Source organism: Alosa sapidissima, chromosome 23 (genome assembly GCF_018492685.1).
Source record: "Alosa sapidissima isolate fAloSap1 chromosome 23, fAloSap1.pri, whole genome shotgun sequence".
Lineage (NCBI taxonomy): Eukaryota > Metazoa > Chordata > Actinopteri > Clupeiformes > Clupeidae > Alosa > Alosa sapidissima.
Window position 1 is genome coordinate 19,657,526 of NC_055979.1, and position 27,535 is coordinate 19,685,060.

Genomic DNA, 27,535 nt, shown 5'->3' on the forward strand with positions numbered 1-27,535 from the left:
AGAGAGAGAGAGAGAGAGAGAGAGAGAGAGAGAGAGAGAGAGACAGTATCAGTGAAGGTGTGAACTTTATTTGTAAGTTAAGTGTGTGCATATGTGTTTGTGTGGGTGGCTGGGTTGTTGTGAATGTGTTTGTGAGAGTCGATGTGCATAGATGTGCATGCTAGAAACCTATAGGAACACATCATAATGCATAGATGTGCATACTAGACACCTATAGGAACACATAGTAAAAAAAAGCTATTGGTAAGATTTTTTTTTTGCAGATTCACGAAAAAATGCCTAACTTTCCCTAACTAATGGCCACCTTACACCAAACAACTTTGACAAAATTTGGGAAAGATTCTTGAAAGATTGTAGTCTTTCAACTAATGTCTCCCATTGAAACGTTACTCAAAAGACTCCAGTCTTTCAAGAATCTTTCCCAAATCTTGTCAAAGTTGTTTGGTGTAAGGAGGCCATACGTTGATCATGGAAAAAGTGGGGGACGGCAGGTTTAAAATGGTGGGTTGGAGAACGTTGTTTGCGGTGTAGGCCTAGTGTGTTCATAAGGTTAATTCCATATGGATAGCCCGAGCCACGAAGCTTTAAACGAATGTGGGCATTTGTTTAGCCCAACATGCACTGACCGCATGTGCTTGGGAGCGCGCCAGCATGAACATGCTCGGCAGTCGGTATCCTTCTGCGCCATCGTGTCCCCTTTTTCGTCACACAGTTGAGGGGGAGCGAGTGAACTGAATGCTGAGTGCACACACACGCACACACCTATCAGCGCTCCCAGTGCAAGCACATCGCCGAGTCTCTAGCATCGTCTCTCCGCTCACCTCAGAGTTTGAAGAACAGTGCACGGCGGCGCATCAGTCTCGGGAGTCTGTACGTAGGTAAATACAGCAGTCAGTTATTATGTCTTGTCTTGGATGCTTTTTGATTTTAATTTCTATGATTTAAAAAAAATATTGAAGTGGCGTATGTTAAAGTTATAAATGTCGGCTTTCCCATCCTGGTTTATGCCATGTCGTTTTTAACAAAGCCTAAATGTTCTACCGAATGAAAACCCCGGTTTGGTTTCATCAATTCTCATCAGTTTTAAATAAGTTGATGTTGTTAATGCCATTCAGAACTTAGCTGCAAGATAGACAGGTTGTTGATAGACAGGTTGTTGATTTTTTTTTAAAAATAAGCACTACCAAAAATTCTTCAATGGCATTGCTCTGAATAACCAATTTTAGCACCATAATTTTACTGTGCATTTTCTGGCACAATACCTTCTCCACATAGCAACATAAACAATCAACAATAAATGTCCATGTGCAATGGTTACTCCTTTGGTGTGAATTACATATGGCATTGTGTTCTGGAATAGTCCTACCAGGAGAACTCAGGAAGTAAAGATCAGTCTGAAGACCTGAGCAATCTCTCCAAGCAGATGCTGGAAAGCCAATTTGCAGAGATGAGCCGTTCAGTAGACTGATAGCAACATCTTTCTCATTTGACCTACAGTACCTGTCCTGAAGTACAGTACAATATGTGTCCAGATGCTAGAAAGGCAGCTCAGGAGCCATTTAATGTTAATGGTGTTAATCATCCTACAAGGGCTCCTTTTACTGATTTGACAAGCTGCAATGTGCATTTATGAATCAATTGAATCTGTATGTCTTCTGCCTTCCTGCTGGATCAAATGGCTGTTGATTAGGGGCAGTCGTGGCCCACCGGTTAGCACTCTGGACTATTAACCGGAGCGTTGCCGGTTCGAGCCCCGACCAGTGGACCACGGCTGAAGTGCCCTTGAGCAAGGCACCTAACCCCAAGTGAGCAAGGCACACTGCTCCCCGAGCGCCGCTGTTGTTGCAGGCAGCTCACTGCGCTGGGATTAGTGTGTGCTCTACCTCTCTATGTGTTCACTGTGTGCTGAGCTGAGTGTGTTTCACTAGTTCACAGATTGTGATAAATGCAGAGACCAAATTTCCCTTATGGGATCAAAAGAGTATACATACTTATACTTATACTATATACTTATACTTATACTGATTGCAAACGGTTCATTTTCCTTTCTGTTTGGTTCAGTATCCAGTCATATCGTTGATAGTTGGAAATGTGGATATTTGTTGTGGATATTGTGGGCCATCGTGACACCCATGTAATACTGATTCTGGTGACGGATCTCTAAACAGCAAGACAAACACCACTGGTGCTCTGGACAAGGGAGAGTCCACCCTATCTGGCCACCAGTGTTGCCACAGTTACCTTAAAAAAAGTAATCTGATTACCGATTACTGATAACTCCTTTAAAAAAGTAACTTAGTTACTTTACTGATTACTTGATTTTAAAAGTAACTAAGTTAGATTACAAGTTACTTTATTAGTTACTTTCAGCAGCTGCCAACAACACCCCCACCGCCTCAACATAAAAATATATAACCGGTTTTGCCAATAGTCACTACTGTATACTGGAAGTGCATTTTAACAGTAATGTCAACAATGTATAGCAGACATCCCAACCTAACCTACTTAGATACTGAAATTCAGATGTTTGTTCAATAATGTCTAGTCAGTACACCAAATAAGGTTTCTATCTATTGATAGAAATTGTGATAGTAAAATATGTAGATTTTGGTAGTTTGGCCTTTTCATGTAGCCTTGGCAACTAGCCATCTAGTATAGGCCTGAGTAATATGCAAATGAATTGACACTTGTTAAACTCACAAACAAGTCTTTTGCAATAATTTAACCCACCGTGAGCAATGCCACTGTTACAAACAGTGCAGTGTGCAAGACTATCATTATGTTTTACTCTTATGAGACAATTGGGTACACTTTTGTCTCTGCCATGACGCTCCTGTTCCTAGATACACTGACTGAACTGATTAATTAAGTTCGGGAGAAAAGAGATATAAGCCCACCTACACTGAAAACTGATTGGTTGATTTAGCAAAACAGACCAGGATGCTCTCTGTCTTGGATGCGCTTCAGGCACACACGCAACACTCCTCTCCTCTCCTCCCTCTCCATTGTGTGCGCGTTAAACTCAGATGCACACGCGATTTGAAGTCCGGTCTGGCTTGCGTGCTCTTGTTCGCTCTAGGTTCTGGGAGATTTTATGTAATTTGCGGGCGTCAGAAAGCCGCTATCAATATGTGGGAGACTCCCAAAACTTCGGGAGACTTGGGATGTCTAGCTAGACAGCACTTTGTCGCCAGCACAGAATGTACAATGTACCTTAATGTTGTTTAGCTGACACAAACTCAAAATGTGCATCTCTCTCACTCCATTGTTGTTTACGTTTGTGTCGCTGCATGGTTTTACACGTGAGTTGTCCTCATGGTGAAAACGTGAGCATAGCCTACATGACCTTAATCCCAGAGACAAGAAGAAAGCAAAGAATATATATTTTTACTAAGGAAAATGACAAAAATAGTAACGCACAGTGACTTAGATAAGTAACTTTAATCTGATTACTGGTTTGTAAATAGTAGCGCGTTAAATTACTCGTTACCGAAAAAAGTGATCAAAATAGACTAACGCGTTACTAAGTAACTTGTTACTGGCATCACTGCTGGCCCCACAACCGGACTCCTGCCATGTAGCTGTTGAAATATAGGGCCCAGATATGTCCCATGTTTGGATGAGATCCAGCATCAGTGCTTTAGATTGTATGACTTAGCCTATATAGCCTTAGTTTTTTTAGATTATATGACTCAGCTTCAGTGCTTAAGATTGTATGACTTATATAGCCTTAGTTTTTTTAGATTATATGACTCAGCTTCAGTGCTTAAGATTGTATGACTCAGCCTCAGTGCGTAAGATTGTATGACACAGTATCAGTGCGTTAAATCTGATCTAACCACCTCTCTCTTAAATCAACTACTGTAAAAACGTGATTCTAGGTGTACATCTGCAGTAAACAGCCACATGATACTATAAAATCTATCCGTCATATATTACTGTAAAAAACTATACTAGTGTACAGAAATAAACCGTATAGTACTGTAAAAACTATGCCAGTCTGATTCCATGTGTACATCTGCAGAAACAGCACTCACGCATAGGCCCCTGCAGTCTGACACACAGTTAGCATATTTGGATGCTTCAATCATTTGGATTTGACTTTAATGAGCTGAGAGTCCATAGATGGCCTTTCATCCTGTCTGTGGAATATGTGACGTGTGGACGGGGGGGGGGGGGGGATCGTTATGCACTATAACGATGGCTGGGAAGCCCTCTGTCTCTTCTGGATGTGTGAAGTGTGTGTTCATAAGTGTTTGTGTGTGTGTGTGTGTGTGTCTGCTCAACTGTGAGCTTGGATGCAGCAAGAGACACTGTATGTAAGAAAGAGAGTGTCCGTGTGTGTAGATAGAGATACAGTGTGTTTGAGTATATATGTATTTGCTGTGTGTGTGTGTGTGTGTGTGAGAGAGAGAGAGAGAGAGCGCTCTGCTGGGAGAGGCCCCCTGTGGTTGGTTTGGCACTCATTAGTGTGTCACATCAGGTCCCCAGACGAGGTGACGGATCTGTGCTCACAATTCTACAACTGGCGCTGTGTGTGTGTCTGTGCGTATGTGTCTGTGTGTGTGTTTGTGTGTGTATGTGTCTGTGTGTGTGTGTGTGTGTGCGTGTGTGTGTATGTGTCTGTGCGTGTGTGTCTGTGTGTGTGTCTGTGCGTGCGTGTCTGTGTGTGCGTGCGTGCGTGCGTGCGTGTCTGTGTGTGCGTGCGTGCGTGCGTGCGTGTCTGTGTGTGCGTGCGTGCGTGCGTGTCTTTCACACTGTTCTCTTCTCACTCCTTTACTCTTTGTGCTTTCCATTGCATTACTTTCTCCATTTCACTCTCAACATCTCCTCTCTCTCTCTCTCCCTCCCTCTCTCTTTATCTCTTGTATCCTCTCATCTTCTGCTTTTTCTCTGCTCTTCTTTCCCTCTCTGTGCTTCCTATTATGATCACCACTCGTGCTAGCAGAGTAGAGTTGGAAAAAAAATTGTAACTTTAAATGGCGTGTGCCAGGCAGCGGTAGACTCTGCTGTGTCGGGGAAACTTCATCCTGTTTTAAGAATGAACACAAAACTGCATGGTCACTGTTTTCAAAGAGTAACGAAATGTATACAAAAAACCCCAACTGCTCACCAGGAGCCTGATTAAGGGCTGACCACTGCTCCTGATTAAGGGCTGACCACATCTGCTCGGATGTGTAGGTGTGTGTGGGCTACCAGCTCACTGCTCCAAGTGTGTGTGGCTTTGAATGTGTGCACACTACACCTGGATGGGTAAAATGCAGAGAACAACTTTATTGTTATTTCTCTCTCTTTCCCTCTCTTTCTCAAGTTTATATGTTTACATAATTGCAAAAGAGTTCTTGACTGTTGTAGAAAGAAATGGCTGATCTTTAATGCAAAATCTGCATTGCCCATTATCAGCAACCATTCATCCAATGTTCCAAAGGCACATTCTGTTTACTAATTTGATATCATTGCTAACTGAGAAAACATTGGGAGAACCCTTTTGCAATTCTGTAAGCACATAATGTAATCTGAAAACTCCTACCCCGATTAAAAGAAAACTGATCTCAGCTGGTATTCTGTCTTTAATGGAGTGGAATGGAAATTTAAAAAATTTGAAAAAAGTGACCCCAAACTTTTGACCGGTAGTGTATATATGATGCTTACAGCGACACAGAGTTTCAGAGGGGCATCAGCAGAGCTCTATCACTGAGCTCACACACAGGCTCACACACTAACACATTTAGATTTATTCACTTAGCCGCCGCCGTGTTCTTGACCATCTGTAGTGGTTTTACAGGCAAGCTGTGAGGCCTTTTAGGAGGGTGTTACCAAGAGCTGGGTGGTGTGTTGGGTTAGGAACAGCCTGATGGAAGTGACTGGGTGACCAAGGCAATGTGGTCAGATAGTGTCAGATGGTCCTCAGTCATGACACCCAAGTTTCTTGCAACTTTGACAGAAGCAAGAGTTAGTTTTGATGTTGACATTGTGGTGTATGGTTTGTTTGTCGGTCTTAGAGAGGTTTAGTTGGAGGTGAGATTCCTTCGTCCATGTGGATGTGTCAGGTAGAAATCCAAGATGCATGCTGAGACCGTGAATGACAGATAGAGTTGAATTTCATCTGCATAGCAGTGACATGAGGCACACACCAGAGCTAGTGAGCGGAGCTGAGCGGTGCGAATATCCCGCTCCTCGCTCAGGTGGCTGTTCACTCGCCCGCTCCTCCGCTCAAATTCACGTCAGGCCACTCCGCTCAATTTTGCTCCCTGCTCCACTTCAAAATCCTCCCGCTCCAGTGAAATCGCTCCACGCTCGCTCCAATGTAAAGGAGGGAGAAATAATCTACAAGCTGAATTGTCACCTTAGAAAACTTAAATCCCAAAGAACTAAGAGCAATGGCATTGTCACATGTATTGTAAAAGATCACCGACAGTGCAACAACGAACAAGCTTGCCAACGTCAATACACATAAGCCTAAAACTAAAGGGATACGTAGGATTAATTGCCTAAATAATACAGGTTTAGGATCCGAGTTTTACTTCAGCCTTACTTAAAGCATAGGCTATTCAAATTGCTCACGTTTTTCTTTCCTCTCCTTAGCATGCTTCCGCGAAATGTGTCTTCTTAAATTCCAAAAAAAATCTCACTGGAACAGTGTCACCACATAGTTGTTCTTGCTCTACATTGTTAGTATCTAGTTGTTTTGTAGGAATAGTACGCTTGTAAGCCCTATGACTTTCAGTTTCCTTTCTAAAATATTTAGCGACTTCATCCCCAACGAACCTACTGTAACGTCGGCATGCTGGACTAGTCCTATGTGCTACGGACTCTGGGACAATGCATTCTGGGATACGGGGGAGAACTCTGGGGGTTGTTTGTGTGTGTTAAGGCCTTTATTTACTGTTTTAATGTCCGTGTTTTAGTGTAACGTGTTACCCTTTTAGGTCTTTCTCGTGTGTGATCCTTTTTGTGTGGGGGGCTGCGTCCACCCCTGTATGTGTAGTGTGTGTGTGTGTGTGTGTGTGTGTTTGACATGCCTAGTGTGCACTTTTTTCGTGATCTATATTCTCTCCCCTGATTCTGAATGCTAGCCTGTAAAAGCTTCTCTTGAACAAAGCTCTGGCTATGCCGAATCCGTTAGGTCAATATGTTTGTTTTGAATTGTAGCGGTCTTGGTTACACTATGAAGACGTGAGTTCAGGATGGATCTGGGCATGCCTCACACTCGTGAGCGTGAGCGGTATCGGAGCGAAAATGGAGCTGAACAGAGCGGCCGCTCCGGTCTCTGAATAAAAAAGCGCTCCGCGCTCCAACAAAATTCCATCCACTCCGCTCCTCGCTCGCTCGCGCTCCGCTCACTAGCTCTGGCACACACACACACACACACACACTCACTGAGAGAATAGTTCCTCGATTATGGCAAAAATCCCAATTTTGGTCAAAATTGTAATCACGATTATCGATTAACGATTACTCATGGGGGGGGGGGGGGGGGGGTACATTAGAAAGAGCTTGGATTAAAGGTAGCCTATACTATGCAGGTTTAGGTATTTTGGGGCGAATTTAGAGCTCCCTCTAGAGTCGCGATGTATTTATGTCACTCTGCTTTTGTAAATAGCAAACTTCTCGCGACTTATCCCCCCTGTACACAATGCAAATGCTTTTGCTGTGGAGGTGAAGGATTAACAGGCAAAAACTATCTCCAAAGAACTACTGACAAGGTAATGTTTCAGATTCTCACGACTTTTGGCGGGGCGCCACTCATGGAAGTTGCATGGCTAGTTTTCTCGGTAGAGACTCGCTACGTCTTTGCTGTATAGCTATGATTTTTTTGTATGCCCCTGTTGTCTCAATGATAATAACATCTCATTTCAGACTATATTTCAAAGTTTGCAGTTCATTTGCATTATTAATATAACATCGTATTTTGTCAATTTTGGCGAAGACATGCATTCTGTTAGGGATATTGAACATATTTAACATTCTGTAACCATCGTGATTTAGAATTAGTGCAGTTTTCAGCACAAAAACTAATTTTATTATTTTACTTTTTATTGCTCTATGCTGTTCTATGGTGCTTTCTGCCTCTTGGTTGCGCACGCATGTTTTTGTGATGTTGCATAGAAATCCATGTATTACAAGTTCGTTTACCATCAAATTGGCTTCATAAAGGTGAAAATCTTGCATAGTGTGCCTTTAAATCCAGTGACATGTTTGTTGCATAAAAATGCAAATGTTTTCTAAGTTTGCAACTTTAAATGTAGGCTAACCAAGAGGCTTCCCTCCTGGGTCTTTGAAATACGTTTCATACTCTATTGCCACTGAAGGAGCAAACAATTAGTGTTAGTGATCTAATGGTAGCATTCACATTTGCCTAATGTTATTCACTTCCACTAGTAGAAGCTAATAGACAAGCTGTAACGTGCTGATTTCAAAAACCAGGTGTGTTCTAACGTTATATTATCTTGCCATAAGTTCTCTGAATAATTTGTTCACCTCAATTGACAGTGATAATAACACATTTAGCAGAGAATGTGCTAGTTACAATTTCAGCATTGGTTCAAGGATACAAGGAAGTTTATTGTCACATGCATATAGTTACTGGAAGTAAGAAATGCAGTGAAATTATGTCTGGTGTCAGCCTATTTGTGCATTTATGGGGGGGGGGTAGAAGAGGGGTTTAGTATATTAAGTGGCAAGGGCTGCATAAGAAAGGTGGGGGAGGATTGGAATGGGGGGGGGGCACCAACAAGGAGCACCCAAGAGCAACAGGGGCAAGGAAAAACTCCCTTACCAAGGAAGAAACCTTGGGTAGATCCACGGCTCAAGGGGCTAACCCAACTGCCAGGGGTCTTGGTGTGTGTGTTGGGGGGATGACAGGGGAGATGGGATAGTGTGCAGAAAGGCTAGGCAATCAAGGACATGGGTAGATAGATGGAGGAGAAATCAAAAATAATAAATAAAAAGTTCTATGGAGATGTGCAAAAGTTGGAGAAAGTCAGATATGTGTGTGTGTGTGTGTGTGTGTGTGCGTGTGTGTGTGTATTTTGACGTGTGATGAAATAAGACTTCTGGACTTCTTCAGAACATATTGAGTGTTAACAGTCCATGTTAAGTCTTCAGTAATGTGGACACCAAGGTATTTAAAACTTGTGACTCTACAGGTTGCCTGCTGATTATTAGTGGGGTGTAACTGTAGTTCTGCTGCTGCCTTCTGTAATCCACCATTTCCTTGGTTTTATTGATATTCAGTGTCAAGCTGTTATATTGACACCACTGTGCCACCTCATCAACCTGATCCAAGTAGAGCTGTTCATTGTTGTTACTAATCAGGCCCAAGATCACTGTGTCATCTGCAAACTTGATGATGGAGGTATGACTACTGTTGGCTTTGCAGTCATGTGTGTAGATGCTGTACAGCAGTGGACTCAAAACACAGCCTTGGGGAGCACCACTGCTGATGGTTAATGAGTCAGATGTCAGACCCCCCACTCTAATGACTTGTGAACGGTTGGTGAGAAAGTCAAATATCCAGTGACACAGGGTGGTGTTCAGTCCTAAGGCCTTCATCTTTGTGACCAAGGTGAGAGGTACTATCGTGTTGAATGCTGAACTAAAGTCAATGAACAGCATCCTCACATAATTCCCATTCCCCTCCTCCAGGTGAGTTAAGGTGGTGTGCATGAGGTTTGAGATGGCATCCTCTGTAGACCTGTTGGCTCTGTAAGCAAATTGGAGGGGGTCGAAGGAGGCAGGGAGGGATGAGCAGATAATGTTTTTCACAAGCTTCTCAAAACACTTCACTGTAGACGTCAGGGCTACTGGGCGGTAGTCATTCAGACATGATGGACATTTGTTTTTCAGTACTGGAACAATAACAGACTGCTTGAGGCAAGTAGGAACTGTCTCTTGAGCCAATGATGTGTTAAAGATATAAGTGAACACAGGAGCTAACTGAGCAGCGCAGGATTTCAAAACCCTGTTAGAAATTTCATCCGGTCCAGCAGCTTTTCTACAATTAACACTCCTAAAGGCATTGCTCACATCGACCTCAGAGACACAGAAAGGTGCATCCTCATTTGCTTCACATGCTGCAGCTAGTGCAAGATAGTCTGTGTTTTTCATGTTAAAGCGAGCATAAAAAGCATTAAGTTCATCAGGGAGGGCTTTACATTCATCATAGGAGGGGACTTTCTTTCAAAGCCAGTGATGGTTCAGAGTCCTTTCCACACTCGTGCTGGATCACCCTCCAAGAAATCAGCTTCAACTTTGTCTCTATAGCACCGCTTAGCATCTTTAATAGCTCTACGTAAACTATAAGATGCTGCTTTGTAATCCGTCATATCCCCTGAAATAAGTCCAGCATTATAAGTCATGGTGCGTGTCTTTAATGCCGTTCTCACTTCTCTATCCACCCATGGCTTCTGGTTAGGGAAGCTTCGGATGTTTACAGTTTATTATGGAATCAGTTAGCATATTGATGTTGGAAGGATTATGGAATCAGTTAGCATATTGATGTAACTCAATGATACTTCCGTAAACTCATTGATGTCAGCAGAGGTTGTCTTGAACATCTCCCAGTCAACGTTGCTAAGGGCGTCCTGTAGCCTGGCTTCCGATTGGTCAGTCCAGCGCTTGACCTCCTTCGTCACTGGGGGGTCCGTCTGACTTCTCTATTTGTACATAGGCAGTAGGAAAACAGCGCATGATCTGATTTTCCGAAAGCTGGTAGAGACTTAGCTTTGTAACTGTTCTTGAACTGTGTGTAGCAGTGATCCAGTGTGTTCATGATGCTATCGACTGCAGGAACCATGGGTATAGATTTGTGTAGGGACCGAAGGACGTGTCCACACCAATGTCAAATTACGACTAAAATGTCCCCACCAATATTCAGGATGAAATAAAAAAAGCGCTCACATGCGGTACACAAAGGGTTAAATAATTTCCCACTTCAGTGCTGCCTCCCAAAATAGGCTACGTCTTTGAGACAGGTCTAGCTAATATTTGCTTGGCTGTGGATTCGAGGATGTCGGGCAAGAAAAAAAAAAAGGGGGAGGACATCAGAAGCTATTTCAAGAGACAAAGTGTAAGTCATATATATGAAGTGCTAATTCAAGGCACAGAAATGCCAGAAACTTTGTCTTTTGGTAAGAATTTCGTTTACAGTATTATATAGCCAAGGGATGGAAATTAGCACTCATCATGCCAAATGCGGGTGAATTTGAGCACTGGTGGGTGAATTTGGTCAACTTACCAGCCTGTGGCGGGTAATATAGAGCTAGCATACCCCAAATATACAGTCAAATATGGTGGAATTTTTATAGGCCCTGACAGTTAAAAATAAGAAAGTGTCTCGTACAGATCATGTAATGTGCAGTAGAGTAAATCGCGATTTGAAGTTATCTATAATAACAACCAGTGAGCTGCAGTCTCCCCGCAGCATGGCGCAGTGTTTCACTTTTTGACACTACAAGGCATACATGAAGTGCGTCCAAATTCACCCATTCTTCTCTGTTAAACTCCTCCAGAAGCTACTAGCTGCTACTGTGCATGGAGGACAGGCACAATTTTGAGTTCTGTCCAACATTAGTGGTAGGTTTAGAGAAAAATTCAGCACATTTTAATCGTATCGCATAATGCCGATAACCGGGACCTTTTAGGTTACTATAATCATCACATTTTGTACCGTATCTCTAGTGGCTGGTGGAAGAGTTGAGGGGTTTTTTTGGGGGGGGGGGGGGGGGTGTTAGTGGATAGTGTCCCCACCAAAGCTCAGACCAAACCTTGCTTGAGTGGCTTGTGCATAGAGGGGAGGGGTGTGTCGAGGGCAGGGCTTAAAGAAGCAGCGTCTCTCGATTATACTATTTTTGTGATCGTTTGGAGCCAAAATCGAGACTGAAATTGAAATTTGATTCATTGCGCAGCCCCAGGTTATTTCTCTTCTTCCTCATCTTCCTCCTCTCCCTCTTTGTCTTCTTGCATAACACTGCTGTGACACACACACACACACACACACACACGGATACACACACACACACACACACGCACACACACACATATTGCCCCAGATCACAGATCCATGGTGAAACACTGAAAAAGTGCTGGAGTTCTTGAACATGAACACCATTAGGTGCTCCTTGGCTGACACACGCACACACACGCACACACACACACCAGCATTTCGCTCTATCTGGTGTGAATAAGTCATACTCCTAACTGCCAACAGGTTTGATTGACAGGAATCAGCCAAAGCACAGGCCCTAACTTACATCGCAGACCCACACTCTTCACCTCGACCAGCACACATGTACTCATTCACCACATGTATTCATACCCACAAGCCAGAATGAGTATACAGAAAAACATACATCTGGAGTCAGTTATATGACTTTGTTGTTGACTATAATAATAAAGCTGTTGTTCAAATGTGGCGACTTCCGATAATAAATGAAATTGAATACTACACACACACACACACACATAGAGGCTAGAGGGTATTTATAAACACTTCCTGCTGGGGGAGAAAGAGGCAGGGATACTATCACACTGTGAACAACACTAAAGATATGCCCAGAAATCAACATGCATGTTTGCAGGCAAATACTTCCCTGGTATCATTAGTGTGTGTGTGTTTGTGTGTGTGTGTGTGCATGTGTGTGTCTGTCTGTCTGTCTGTCTGTGTCTGTCTGTCTGTGCTGCAACAACAGCCATTCCACCCCTAGTGATTCCAGTCCTACACAGCATGCAACAGACCTCTGCTTGGGGAAGGACCCATGCAAAGTGATGGACGATTGTGTGTATGGCAATATGTCATGCCAGAGTGTGTGTTTGGTCTAGGAAGTTGTGTGTGCATGTGCATGGCGAATCTCTGTGTTTGTGTGAGCCTATTTCTTAAGCCTGTTGATGCAGTGATGACTAACTGTCCTGGGCTACACATATACACACACACACACACACAGACACACAGGTGCTGCACGACAGTGAGAATGTGGGCTGGTCATCTGTCAGACCGTCAGATTTCAGTTCAAGGAATCTGCAGAAGACAGAAACGGGCAGGCAAGAGCACCATTTTCTCTCTCACGTCCACAGGGATCAGTGTCACCGCTCCCACCACGCGCATCACACACTGTGCATAAAGCACCACCAGAGGCGGACAGAGTACACAGCTTCATTACTTGAGTAAAAGTACAGATACCCTTTGCTAAATTTTACTCAAGTACAAGTAAAAGTACAACAGTCAGATGTCTACTTAAGTAAAAGTAGGGCTACTGAAGTACTTGTTTTTAAAAGTACTTGAGTATCAAGAGTACAAGAGTAGCCTACATTTTCTAAATATTGCATTACTACTGCCACAGTGCTTACATTTATGTACAGAAATGTCCTACATGGAAAGAAAAATGTTAATGTTAATACCTTGGAGAATGTAAAAGGAATTGAAAGTAAAATCAAGTCATTTTCATCTTTTTACCATGTTGCCAGGGATGGGCAGTATTTCTAATACATGTATTTAAAATACTATTTTGTAATTGAAACACTTGAAGCGAAAACTATCATTAACTTCAGAAAATTGAAATACAGTCCTAGTTGGCACATTCCCGGGATGGACCTGCTGCGTCTTCATCTATTGTTTCGTCCATGGTTTCGTCTCTTATCTAAATCTGACCATGGAGTTGACTTTGGCGGAAAGCTGAAAGTGATTGCTGATAGGCTGTCCCAATCAGTGGTGCCTGCACAATCCAATCACGTTTGAGAGGGAAACAACAAATTGAGGGTTTCCGAGATTTTTCCTTTTTTTTTTTAGAAGTAACGGGTACTCACGGTTATGGATAGAAATGTAGTGGAGTAAAGAGTACAATATTTGCCAATATTTCAAATGTACTTGAGTAAAGTCATGAGTACTCCCCAAAAATGATACTCGAGTAAAGTAGACTACAGATCCCTCAAAATTGTACACAAGTACTGTACTCAAGTAAATGTATTCCGTTACTGTCCGGCTCTGGGCACCACAGGGATCAGTGTCGCCGCTCCCACCACGCACATCACACACTGTGCATAAGGCACCAAAGGACAGAGGGGGCACCCAAATGTAGCCAATAAATAGTACCTTTACTGCAAACTGTGTTTCACTCATCGAGAACGTTTACAATGTCAAAATGCACCAACACCATGTTACATGCAAGGATGATATTTTTTGGGTCCTCTCAACCTCCACCGCGTAGCAGATCTAACTGTACTTACTCCACTTCATTGGGAACACAGCGCAGGAGAAAGACAAAAAGAGTGGCAGATTCCAGCTGGCTTGTCATTGTGTATCTCCTTTTTAATATAAGAAACTTAAAAGGAAATGAAGGCAACAGATGAGGCTACAGGAGGTTGCGACTTGGGAGGATATCCGGCTCCCACTACTGTCCATTTTTAAACTCAGATTGGTGAGAGGGCTCTTTAACAGGGGCGGAGTGGGGCACTAAAATCCAATCCAATTCAAACACGCACACACATCAATTGCACAAACAAAATATATGTCAATTTAAAATATAGCCTAGGTATAGGCTATTGGAGAAAGGAACTATGGATAGTGCTAATGCAGTAGGCTACAACAAGCCAGTCAACCACAAACCAGGCACTTTCAATAAATGTGTAAGGAACTAGATAAAAACCAGATAAAAACAGCTTTGTAGGTGGATGGAAATTTCAAGCATCATGCAAGGACATGTATCTGGGTATCGTAGCACTCCAATAGTTGCCTGTATATTTAAAAAAGGCCTAGCCTACAGACAATGCCAACCTAATAACACAGGTAATTAAATAATTGGAAAACCAGGCACTTTGAATAGGTTTGTAGAGAACAATTAAAGTAGGCCTATATAGGCTTAGGCTATATAGAAAGTTCCAACGAGTCCAATTTATCAGCCTGAGTGGCCCACTAATTAGTCATTAGGCTAGGTCTACCAACATCAGACTAGCTTGTGCTAGTTTCCGCCTAGCAATAACGTCAATGCTTTAGCTCCGCTAACCTTTCTCTCTGCCTTCCATCAATGTGTAAAACAGCAAGCAACCACGCAAATCCGTCGACTGTCAAAAATCCTGTAGTTTTCCTCGAACTTGATCGCTTGTAGGGTCATGCCATTAGATGAGGGGCCGCTCATTTATCCCCCTACATTTCTGTAAATAGACTTGACCTGCAATCGGTTCATTGGATAAACCAGAAACACATTCCCCATTCCCAGGAGTCTTTGCTCCATTCTAGCCTAGGCCTACGTTAATTTAAGAACAATTAAGCAAACAAATCAAATTGTCATTTTTTTTTATTTGTGACCTTGAAAGGTCTGTACCGCCTGAATAAGACAAAAATTAATTAAGATAAAAAATTAAGGCTAGCCTACACAAAAATCAGCATGGGAGAGATGAGTGTGCAGGGTAACCATGAATGACATTGAGCGAGTGGTAGGCTATATATATTGGTTGAACTTCCCTAAACCTACAAGTGTAGGTCTTGGAAATGTTCGCGGAAAATTCCTAATGCACTTATCACGTCAGTGGCCGAGTAGGCTACGCCTCACGGCCGCGTTAAAAGATATGGGCCGGCACGTACCGCGCACCCCTCGGCCAACCGGGAAAACTCCCGATCGTCCCGATTGCCACCGCCCCTGCTAGTACAGCGGTTAAGCACTGGAATTGTTCAGTTTTTGCAGAAAGCATGAAACTTGGCACAGTTATACTACTACCCCTAGTGATCAAAAATTTAAATGGACCCCAACACATAGCGCCCCCTAGTGGCCGCCATCTTGAATTCAAATATGGCTACCATTCTTAATAGAATTGTTGATACAACTTCAAAATTAAACAAGATAAAAAAGTATTTTAAGTTCTAACACTCAATTGGTAGGGTCAAGGAAGCTATTGACATGATTTCCAAACAAACTTAATGTTGGCCATTTTGAAATCCAATATGGAGGATACCAAATGTGAAAATATAGACCATCTCTATTGTTATTCATGATAGAAATATCATTCAAAAACCATTTAAAAGTTTGAACAGTCATTTTATCACATGACAACCTCAATAATATACAAGGCATCAATTGTTGCTCAACAATTCTAGAACAATTTAAAACAATTCAAAAAGGTAGAGTACAATAGGGAAGAGTGCATAAGTGAGTACTGTTTTTATACAGTCAAGTCAGGTGGTAAGTGCTAGAATTAGCAAGTTGTAAGTAGTGCTACGAGAGAAGATATTCTCTGAAGAGCTGGGTCTTCAGGAGTTTTTTGAAGATGGAGAGGGATGTCCCTGCTCTAGTAGGAACTGGTAGTGCGTTCTACCAACGAGGAACAACAGATGGAAAAAGTTTGGATTGACCTGAGCGTACCGGTGGCAGAGCTAGACTATGTTTGTCTGAAGAGCGCAACGGTCGGGGGGTAGCATATAATGCCTGTATGAGGGCATTCGAGTAGGTGGGAGCAGTAGGTTTAGCAGGGAGGACCAGCAGTTTGTTTTTTGAGAGGTTTAGCTGGAGGTGGTGTGCCTTCATCCATGAAGATATGTCTGAGAGGCAATCCGAGGTCCGTGTCGAGACCAAGGGGTCATCAGGTGGAAAGAACAGATAAAGCTATGTGTCATCTGCATAGCAGTGGTATGAGAAGCTGTGCGAATGTATAATCTGTCCCAAAGAAGTGGTGTGGATAGCAAAGAGAAGGGGGCCCAGTACTGAACCCTGGGGGACCCCTATGGTGGGATGGTGAGGTGCGGACAGATGTCCAAGCCATGATACGTTAAATGAGCATCCTGTGAGGTAGGATTCAAACTGATATGGACTGGGTAATATGTTAGGAACAAAAGGATGCCACTTCGTTATTTGGGAATGAAAATGATCAATCCACAGAGGACTGAATTAAAAGACCCCTCCGAAAATCTAAGTGGAAAAAATGACACGGCAAGCTAGTCCATTTTTTTTTTTTAAAGTATATATTTTTGGGGCTTTTTTATGCCTTTAATTAGATAGGACAGTGGAGATTGACAGGAAGTGAGTGGGAGAGAGAGCTGGGGTGGGATCCAGAAAGGACCACGGGGCAGGAATCGAACCCGGGTCGCCGGCGTACGGCGCAGGTGCCCCAGCCAGTCGCACCACTGCTGGGGCCTTGCTTGAATTTCAGCGCAGCAACTCGTGATGGTACTCAGTAGTTCGTATGGCCCCGACATGCTTGATGGCATCGGGGCATGCTCCTAATGAAATGGCGGATGGTGTCCTGGGGAATCTGCTCCCAGATGTGGACATGGCCATCTCTGAGCTCCTTGACAGTCAGTGGTGCAACCTGGCGGTGTTGGATGGACCAAAATATAATGTCCCAGAGGTGTTCAATCGGATTTAAGTCAGGGGAGTGTGGGGGGGGGGGGGGGACAGTCAATGGTATCAATGCCTTCATCCTCCAGGAACTGCCTGCACATTCTCGCTACATGTGTCCAGCCATTGTTGTGCACCAGGAGGAACCCAGGGTCCACTGCACCAATACAGGGTCAGACAATGGGTCTGAAGTTTTCATCCTGATGCCTAAGAGTAGTGAGGGTGCAGTTGTCTTGCCCGTAGAGGTGTGTGTGTCCTTCCAAGGATATCTCTCCCCAGACCATCACTGGCCCACCACCAAACCAGTCATGCTGAATGATGTTGCAGGCAGCATTACATTCTCCAAGACATCTTTAAATGTCACATGTGCTCAGGGTGAACCTGGTCTCATTTGTGAAAAGCACAGGGTGTCAATGGCGAACCTGCCAATTTTGTAATCTATGGCAGATGCCAATTGAGCTGCACAGTGCTGGCCAGTGAGCATAGGTCCTTCCAGAGGCCATCGGGCCCTCAGGCCACCTTCATGAAGTCTGACAGTGTGGTCAGAGACATTCACACCAGCGGCCTGGAGGAGGTCATTTTGTAGGGCTCTGGCAGGGCTCCTACTGTTTGTTGTTGCACAAAGGAGCAGATACTGGTCCTGCTGCTGGGTTAAGGACCCTCTACCATCCTGCCCAGCTCTCCTTGAGCAACTGTCTCCTGGAATCTCCTACATGCTCTTGAGACTGCGCTGGGAGACACAGCAATCCTTCTGACAATGGAACGTATTGGTGTGCCATTCTGGAGGAGTTGGACTACCTGTGCAACGTTTGTAGGCTCCAGGTACTGGCTTATGCTACCAGTAGTAACACTGACCCTAGCCAAATGTGAAACTAGTGAAAAATCAGTCAAGGAGGATAAAGATGGAAAATGTATCATTTGCCACCACCTCTAACATTCCTGTTTTTACAGACCTATCTCCCTTCTTCCTTTCTTGTCAAAGTTTTTGGAGAAAATGGTCTTCAAGCAAGTCTTGGACTTACTATATCAGAACAACCTGCTAGACCCTATGCAGTCTGTTTTCAAGAGTCATTCTACTGAAACTGCTTTTCTGTCTGTGACCGAAGCATTGACAGTAGCTAAGTCCTTATCTAAGTTGCTAAGTCATTAGTATTCATTCTACTAGACTTATCTGCAGCCTTCGATACTGTTAACCATGACATTCTCCTTTCTACACTATCTGAACTGGAATGTCTAGGAAAGCCCTTGACTGGTTTAAATCCTACCTTAAAGGGCACATGGTGTGCATCAGGGATCAGTATTAGGGCTCCTACTTTTCTCTATTTACACACTTCCTTGGGTGAGACCATTCACTCCCATGAATTTGATTATCACTGCTATGCGGACGATACTCAACTTTACCTGTCTTGAGCTTTTAGTGTTTCCACCAGACTTGGCGCTGAACGCACTAGCAAGTGTCCTAAAAGTGCTGGTTCACTGACTAGCATGAGCCCTAATGTGTCAGGAGGGAGCTAAACTCATAAGGTATTACATATTTAAATAAGCTTCATTGACAGGCATAATCATTTTATGGGATGCAAAATATTAAACTACAATAAAACAAAATAGACCTTTTCAAACAATCACTATAAGCCTTAAAAGAAACGTTAGCATATGCTAATTGGCCCCACCCACCTCAATTGAATTAGGCTAACAGTAGGATGTGTTGGACTGGGTTATGTACTAATTTATGTACTAATTTATCTAACTATGACTGGGTGTATGTACTAATTTATCTAACTCTAGGATAGAAGACAAAATAGCTAATTTCCCAAAAGGCAGCATATGTTTCTTTAAGAGACTTGACAGACACTAGCATCCAAGGGTTTTAGCCTCCTTGGTAGCATGCCAGCCTCTAGGGGGCAAATTAGAAGGATTGAGCCCAGGCAAGTGCAGGGTTTAGTCACACAGTCAAAACTTCACACATAGCCCAAACGCACCCCAGTTTTTGACTGTGTCAGAATGTATGGCTACTTCCTTAAAATCTAACATGTCTGCCATTTTAATTATGCATGATTGTCTCATTATGTATTTCATAATGCTGAAAGATGGCTGTAGACATGTCATATTATGTGTTAAAAGCAGCATAGCATTATAAATGTAGAAAAAAAGGGCATATTTTGGTGGCCATATTTGAAGTCAAGATAGGGGCCACTAGGGGGCACTATGTGTTGGGGTCCATTTAAATTTTTGATCACTAGGGGTAGTACTATACCTGTACCAAGTTTCGTGCTTTCTGCAAAAACGATTCAGGTAAAAATCTGGCCTTAGCCGCTGTACTATGCTCTTTAACATAGGCTGCAATTCATGTGATTTGGAATACGGACAAGAATGTGAAAACTAGTCTACTACTTTGCCTTTGTGGAATGAAATTTGTGAGTCTTCAATAATTTGTTTTCCAAGCATTTATATGAAGCACATGATATGCCGAGCAGAATGAAACACATTCCATTCAGATAGCTAGGTGGCTAGGCTCAAACAGAAATGTGAAGCAACATGTCATTACATACTTACAATTCCAAAGCAATGGTGGCTGCTAATAAGAACTTAATATTGTGCATATTATTGTTAATATTGTGCTATCAATGTGGCTCAAACAAACAAGGCTTGTAAACAAGAGATGGCAAAATGGCTTTATGAGAACATAAAGATTCAACTATCTTAAAGTGACAATGCACCATTATAACTCAAACAGCATTTCTTCATAATTTAATGTTTAAAAACACACAGTATATCTAACACAGTCTATAAATGATAGGCCTTTTATTTTACTTTGGGTGTTTGAGTTATCATTTAAATGTTTTAAGTTAACAATTTAAGATTCATCTGATTCAAAGATTTTTTTTTTTTTTTTGGGAGTGGCACCACAAATCAACTGGCTTAGGGCACCGGAATGGCCAGCATCGACACTGAGAGGGACCTGCACAGACAAGACATGGCATCATATTCACCAACCTTTTAGAATGACAGAAATATAAAGGTGAATCATGTGAACTGACAGTCAGGGTGACAATAATGTAAGGATGATGTTGAATGACACTCTCTTGATTGCATCAGAAGCTGATGAAGGTCTGCTGCTGGAAACGCTCCTCATGACAGGTGTGATACCAGGCTTCCTGGCAGACAGAATCGTACGGCTGAAGAGCTCATCTCCTGATGAAGAGGAGACCTCTCACTGTATACGCACGCAACCATAGAACTCTCACTGTATGCACACGACCATAGAACTCACACTATACACACACACACGACCATAGAACTCTCACTATACACACACACAACCATAGAACTCACACTATACGACCATAGAACTCACACTGTATACGCACACGGCCATAACTCTCACTGTATACACATATGACCATAGAACTCTCACTGTATACGCACGCAACCATAGAACTCACACTATACACACGCACGACCATAGAACTCACACTATACACACGCACGACCATAGAACTCACGCTACACACACACAACCATAGAACTCACACTGTATACGCACACGGCCAGAAACGCAAGCACCCACACCATAGGTGTATCTAAATTAGCTTGTACCAAAAATGACATTTTACCGTGACTCGAAGAGCTGTAAACAGTGTTGTAAGGCTGCGTGTACACAACCGCTTGGAGCTCCAGTGGAATTTTAATTACATGATGAGAATTCTCGGTCTAACCGTTCATGTGCCGTTGAAACGGCGTAAATAGGCGACCCATCAGGCCAGCACTATAACTCCGAGCGTGGTAAACAAAATCGGATATTTCAGGCAGTAAATGCTCCCGTTAAGAACCAAACCAGATTTTGTTCAAATCTACACACCTATGGCTACTGAAAAATGTAAGGTTCATTTAGCAAATGTTATTCTGAAGTGTTAAAAAACATTGTTGTTTTAGAATTTCTGAACAAAAGTGGTGATAATTGGGGGTGTTACGATATATGACCATAGAACTTTCACTGTATACGCACGCAACCATAGAACTCACTCTGTATACGCACGCAACCATAGAACTCACTCTGTATACACATTCAACCATAGAACTCTCACTGTATACGCACGCGACCATAGAACTCTCACTGTATACACATAATGCTCATGACGGAGCTCTCAATATATGGCTGTGCATGTGTGAGTGTTAGTGTGCTTGACAGAGAGATTTGTGTAGACATCCCATAATGCTGCCCTGGCTCAGGTCTTTGGCAGCTTGTGGTGTCTGTTTACTGGGTCTTATGGCTCTTAGATAGTTTAGTAAAACTCACTGCCATGACTGATGGAGTGATCAGCCACCGTAATCTAGACTGCACAGAGCAGATTCTGTCTGAGCCACCGTAATCTAGACTACACAGGGCAGACCCTGTCTGAGCCACCGTAATCTACACTGCACAGAGCAGATTTTTCGTATATCATAACTTTTAATTAGAATTTATTTGTTCGTCTTTTTTCAGCATATAGCTTGTGTATAGTTAGATTTTTTCTAAGTTTTCTTTTGGATGGTTGTCACGGTGACCACTCTAGTCACACTCTGATTGGCCCATTATTTCTAGAAAGTTAACCCATTGTGGACTGGGCTACACACACACTTAATGGCTGAGGTCTCTCACAGCATGCACACACACACACACACACACACTTACTGTCTGAGCTCTCTCACAGCAGATTTACACACACACACAAACACATTTAATGTTTGACGTATCTCACAGCACACACACACACACATACACACACACACTGTTACGTAGTGGACAGTCAGGGAAACTACACAGTGATATGAGAAGGCCGTGGAAGCATCCGCTGATTAGTGGGCGTTGACGCACCAAGGTTTGAAAATGGGAAGCAGGTGACTGATTGCAAAAAAGCCGTGTTTTCCCAGGATGTGAGTTTCTGTGTCTCCAACGCAGCGTGCCCATGACCTCTCAGACCTTTTAGGATTTTCGTTTGGACATTTTCCTTTGGTGGACTACCGTCGCCGTAAGACAAACTTTGACTTGAAGGATACCTGGAGCTTGGGCTGGCCACTCGCTGGGAGTAAGGATTGGGTTATCCCTGTGCGTTCTTCGGCGGGTGGTAAGCTACGCTCCTGGCCTTCTCATTAGTCGCACCCACAATTCATACACACTGACCTAGCTTTCAACTTCACGTTTGCACCTACACTGTAGGGCAAGTTTAACGTTACAATCCAGGTCCTAGCTAGCAGGTAGTTACTTTAGAATCCCTAGACAACGTAGCAGGTAAGTGAGCTAGCTTTGTAACCCTTTTGTTTGTTTTGGTCTGTCAGAGATGGCGTCTTGGCAGTTTTCGTGTTTTTTGTCGGGGTGGACTTGGCATATTTGTAACAACACACAAACACTTTCTGGCTGAGCTCTCTCACAGCAGATGTACGCACAAACACACACACACATACACACTTAATGTCTGAGGTCTCTCACACATTCACACACTCCAGAAAAATTATTTTAGTTGTCCTCTTTGCTGCGACAGTGGAGTTCAACTAAATCCAAACCTAGCCCTCTCTCTCTCTATCTCCATCTTTGTGTCCCCCCATCCCCTGCTATGAGTCATCATGCGTAGGTATGTTACACAACCTCACCAGCCAAGCTAACACAGATTAGTAAACCCTAATCCTCTGTTACTTGCGACGGCACACATCTTGGTGTGGTGAGGAGTGCGTGGTCTGTGACGTGGAGGTAACTGGCTGACTGCTGACTGACTGGGTTTGAGTTTCATTTCGCATGAGTGAGATTAGTCATAAATTCACTGCCAAGTGCATTAGTGCGTTCCAAAATATTCTGCATGACAGGTACACCAGAACTCAGGATGTGACTGTGCACATACACACACACACACTCAAAGTCAGTGTGTAACAGAACTTTGGATGTGATGTGTGTGAATGCTCTATACAGCTTAGGGATGTGTGTGTGTGTGTGTATGTGTATTAAAGTCAATGTGTAACAGAACTTTGGATGTGATGTGTGTGAATACTCTATACAGCATAGGGATGTGAGTGTGTGTGTGTGTGTGTGCTGACCATTTGACTGTATTTGTGTCCACAATTCAAAATAAATAAAGATGCATAAGGAGAGATATTTGGCAGTTGCACCTGTTGCCGCTGGCTGTTATGCAATGTGTTTTGGCATCTGGTGCTGTTAGTGTGTGGGTGTGTGTGTGTGTGTGTGGCCGCTGATGATGTGATACAGAGAGAACCACCAGTGACTCAAATGCGCTCTTCTCCCTCAGTATTGACGCATGTTTCCCTGCTGACACACACACACACACACACACACACATATACACACTGTTACACCCCACCTTTATGTGGCCCTTTAGGGGTGAACAAAAACCCACCACTGACCCCAAATCCTAATAAGTAACAATAACTCCTTTTAAAATGTACACAACCAGTGGGATTTATTACATGAAGATAAACCATAACAAAACACTACATAGACATGACAAAATCCCAGGCAGCAAGACAGTCAGCAGTCCCCACACCAAAAGCCTATTCTCAGGAACTGGATCCTGGAGCGTTTAACTCCCAATCAAATCACCAAGCCAGGTGCTGCCAAGGTCATAATAAGTCCCGACTCTATGGCCTGCAAGAGACAAACACACTCCCGACTCTATGGCCTGCAAGAGACAAACACACTCCTGACTCTATGGCCTGCAAGAGACAAACACACTCCTGACTCTATGGCCTACAAGAGACAAACACACTCCCGACTCTATGGCCTACAAGAGACAAACACACTGACTTGGGTCTGTGCTTGTCACATTGGGTCTGTGCTTGTCACATGAAATGTGCTACATACTGTAAATAAAGTTGACTTGACTTGACATGACTCAGCTGTTGTCATTTTTCTCTCTGTCTCTCTCTTCTCCCCCTCTTTCCCTGTCTTCTTTCTCTCCCACCCCTCTCTCTTTCCCTGTCTTTCTCTCTCTCCCTTTCTCTTTCTTTGTTGGTTGTTTTATTAACATGACTGTTTTGATTGTGTTGCAAAAATAACAATACACTGGCACAATGAGAACATACATACAGAGTACATCCACCCCACACACTCACACATCATCCACACACACACACACCCACACACACACACACACACACACACACACACACACGCATACACTCATACACCTCACACACAATCCACACTCACACACACCCACCCACAAACACTCACACACCATCCACACACACCCACTCACACACCACACACACACACACTCATACACCACACACACATACACACACACACACTCACACCACACACACACACACACACACTCATACACTCATACACCTCACACACAATCCACACTCACACACACCATCCACACACACCCACTCACACACCACTCACACACCACACACACACACACTCATACACCACACACACACACACACACACTCATACACCACACACACACACACACACTCATACACCACACACACACACACACACACACTCATACACCACACACACACACACACACACACACACTCATACACACTCAAAACTCAAACTTAAACTCTTTCTTCTCCTTCTGCCTCTTTCTCTCTCCCCCATCCTCTATCTCTCTTTCTCTCTCTCCACTCCTCCCTCGTTCTCTATCTGGACAGGTGAGTAGGCCTCCCCTTCTGATGGATCCAGCCCTCAGCTCCCCAGAGCAGCTCCGCTCCTCTGACCCCCAGACGACCTTTGACCTTAGTAAGGTGCTACTGGCTGTGGCGCTGTCTGTGTTGGCTGTGGCAGCGGCGGGGGTCAATGCGCTGGTCATCACGTCCATCCTGGCCACACGGAAGCTGCGCAGTCCTGCCAATTTCCTGATCTGCTCGCTGGCGCTGACCGACCTGCTGGTGTCAGTGCTGGTGATGCCAGTCAGCATCGTGTCTCTGACCGCAGACGGGCGCTGGCATCTGGGCGCGGCGCTGTGCAACCTGTGGCTGGGCATGGACGTCGTCTGCTGCACCTGCTCCATCCTGCACCTGGCCGCCATCGCGCTCGACCGCTACCGCGCCATCACCGACGCCGTGGCGTACGCGCAGAAGCGCACGGCGCGCCACGCCCTGCTCACCGTCGCCGCCGTCTGGCTGCTCAGCGTGCTGGTGTCGCTGCCCCCGCTGGTGTGGAGGAGGCAGGACACCGCAGACACGCTGGACGAGGACGGGCCCACGCAGTGCGTCATCGAGCACGACCACGTGGCCTTCACCGTCTACTCCACGTTCGGCGCTTTCTACGTGCCGCTGTTCCTCATCCTGGTCCTGTACTATCGGATCTACCGGGCGGCCCAGACCCTGCAGGACCGCCGCGGCAGCCGCCGGCCGTGTCTGACCGTGAGCAGCGCTGTTCTGCCGGGGGAGGGGTCCGGGTCGGGCGCGCTCAGTCCCGTCACCCTCAGCCCGACCGAGCGCTCCTTCTCCGAGCCGTCCAATGAGGGTGAGCGTGCCTGCATGGCCGGTCCATGGTGCGCTCCTCCACTGCGTCCCCCCTGCCGACCCCCAGGGGTCGCCCGTGAGCGCAGGGCCGCCCTCACACTGGGGCTCATCCTGGGCGCCTTCGTGGTGTGCTGGCTGCCCTTCTTCCTGAAGGAGGTGATCGTCAACAGCTGCCCATCGTGCCACACGCCTGCGGCACTGGCGGATGGCCTCACCTGGCTGGGCTACCTGAACTCGCTCATGAACCCGCTCATCTACACCATCTTCAACCAGGACTTCAAGAAGGCCTTCAAGAGGCTGCTGGCCGTCCGCTGCACACACCACAGGTGAGCTGCAGGTGAGCTGTGGGCTCAGGCGCTGTCTCCTTGTTGCAGACTGGTCATCGGGTGCCATCTCTGTGAAGTTCTCTGTCGCTCTATGGACGTTCTATCGACACTTCAGAACTGCAGCGTTTATGTGAAGCCAGCATCGTCTTGTTTCCATGGACATCTCAGAACTGCAGCGCTTATGTGAAGCCAGCATCGTCTCGTTTCCATGGATACGTCAGAACTGCAGCATTAATGTGAAGCCAGCATCGTCTTGTTTCCATGGACATCTCAGAACTGCAGCGCTTATGTGAAGCCAGCATCGTCTCGTTTCCATGGATACGTCAGAACTGCAGCATTAATGTGAAGCCAGCATCGTCTTGTTTTCATGGACATCTCAGAACTGCAGCACTTATGTGAAGCCAGCATTGTCTCGTTTTCATGGATATGTCAGAACTGCAGCATTAATGTGAAGCCAGCATCGTCTTGTTTCCATGGACATCTCAGAACTGCAGCGTTTATGTGAAGCCAGCATCGTCTCGTTTCCATGGATACGTCAGAACTGCAGCATTAATGTGAAGTCAGCATCGTCTCGTTTCTATGGACGCCTCAGAACTGCAGCATTTATGTGAAGTCAGCATCGTCTCGTTTCTATGGACGCCTCTAAATGGCAGCATTTATGTGAAGTCAGCATCGTCTCGTTTCTATGGACGCCTCAAAATGGTAGCATTTATGTGAAATCAGAGTTGTTTTGTTTCTATGGACACAATCAATGCTTGAATTTCCCCTGGGGATAAATAAAGTATCTATCTATATATTCATCTATCTATCTATCTATCTATCATCTATCATCTATCTATCTATCTATCTATCTATCAGTAAAACCAATCAGGGCTTGATGTGAATGACCGATGACCAATGTGGATGACTTTAGAAAGAGTACACATAGAGAGGGACTCACTTTAGAGTGAATATCTATAGAGGAAACATGTTTGTGTACATACTGATTAGATTTCTTTATATTTCTTTCAAAACTGGTGGTGGTTTAGCTGTGTGTAGGCTGTGCCATTGGTCATGTGTGTAGACTCATGGGTGTGGGAAGGGCAGAGGGCAGTTAGATGAGAGCCTTGCAGGGTGAATTCATGTTCTCTTACTGTCAGAGATTATTATTGCCAGTTATTATTGTGCTGCTTATATGAGGAGGGTTTCGTGCATTTTATCAGTTATGTTTGTGCTATGTGTATTATGTACAGTGGATAAACATAAAAAGAGCCATTTCAGGCCTGTCTACATGCACATGCACAAACACACACACACACACACACAAAGATGGAAACCTTTCTCCCTCTACCCCCTGTACATTATGGTCAAGGTGTGGTCTGCTATTGATGAAGTGTTCAAATGGTGCCAATAAATAATGCTTCAGTGAGA

At 44.3% G+C, this 27,535-nt stretch overlaps 1 protein-coding gene across 5 annotated transcripts; it reads left to right on the plus strand.

Annotated features, from left to right (window-relative positions):
• Positions 1-846: 846 nt before the first annotated feature.
• Positions 847-27,535, plus strand: htr1fb (5-hydroxytryptamine (serotonin) receptor 1Fb). 5 transcript variants are annotated; one of them, XM_042080063.1, is made up of 3 exons: positions 20,226-20,343; positions 20,421-20,570; positions 24,984-27,535. In XM_042080063.1, exons 2-3 carry the CDS (start codon positions 20,520-20,522, stop codon positions 26,127-26,129), a joined length of 1,197 nt encoding a protein of 398 aa, XP_041935997.1. In that variant the 5' UTR covers positions 20,226-20,343; positions 20,421-20,519; the 3' UTR covers positions 26,130-27,535. The 5 variants fall into 5 exon arrangements, with proteins under 5 accessions (XP_041936001.1, XP_041935997.1, XP_041935999.1 ...); XM_042080065.1 differs by having other exon boundaries at positions 20,421-20,540; XM_042080066.1 differs by having other exon boundaries at positions 20,421-20,462.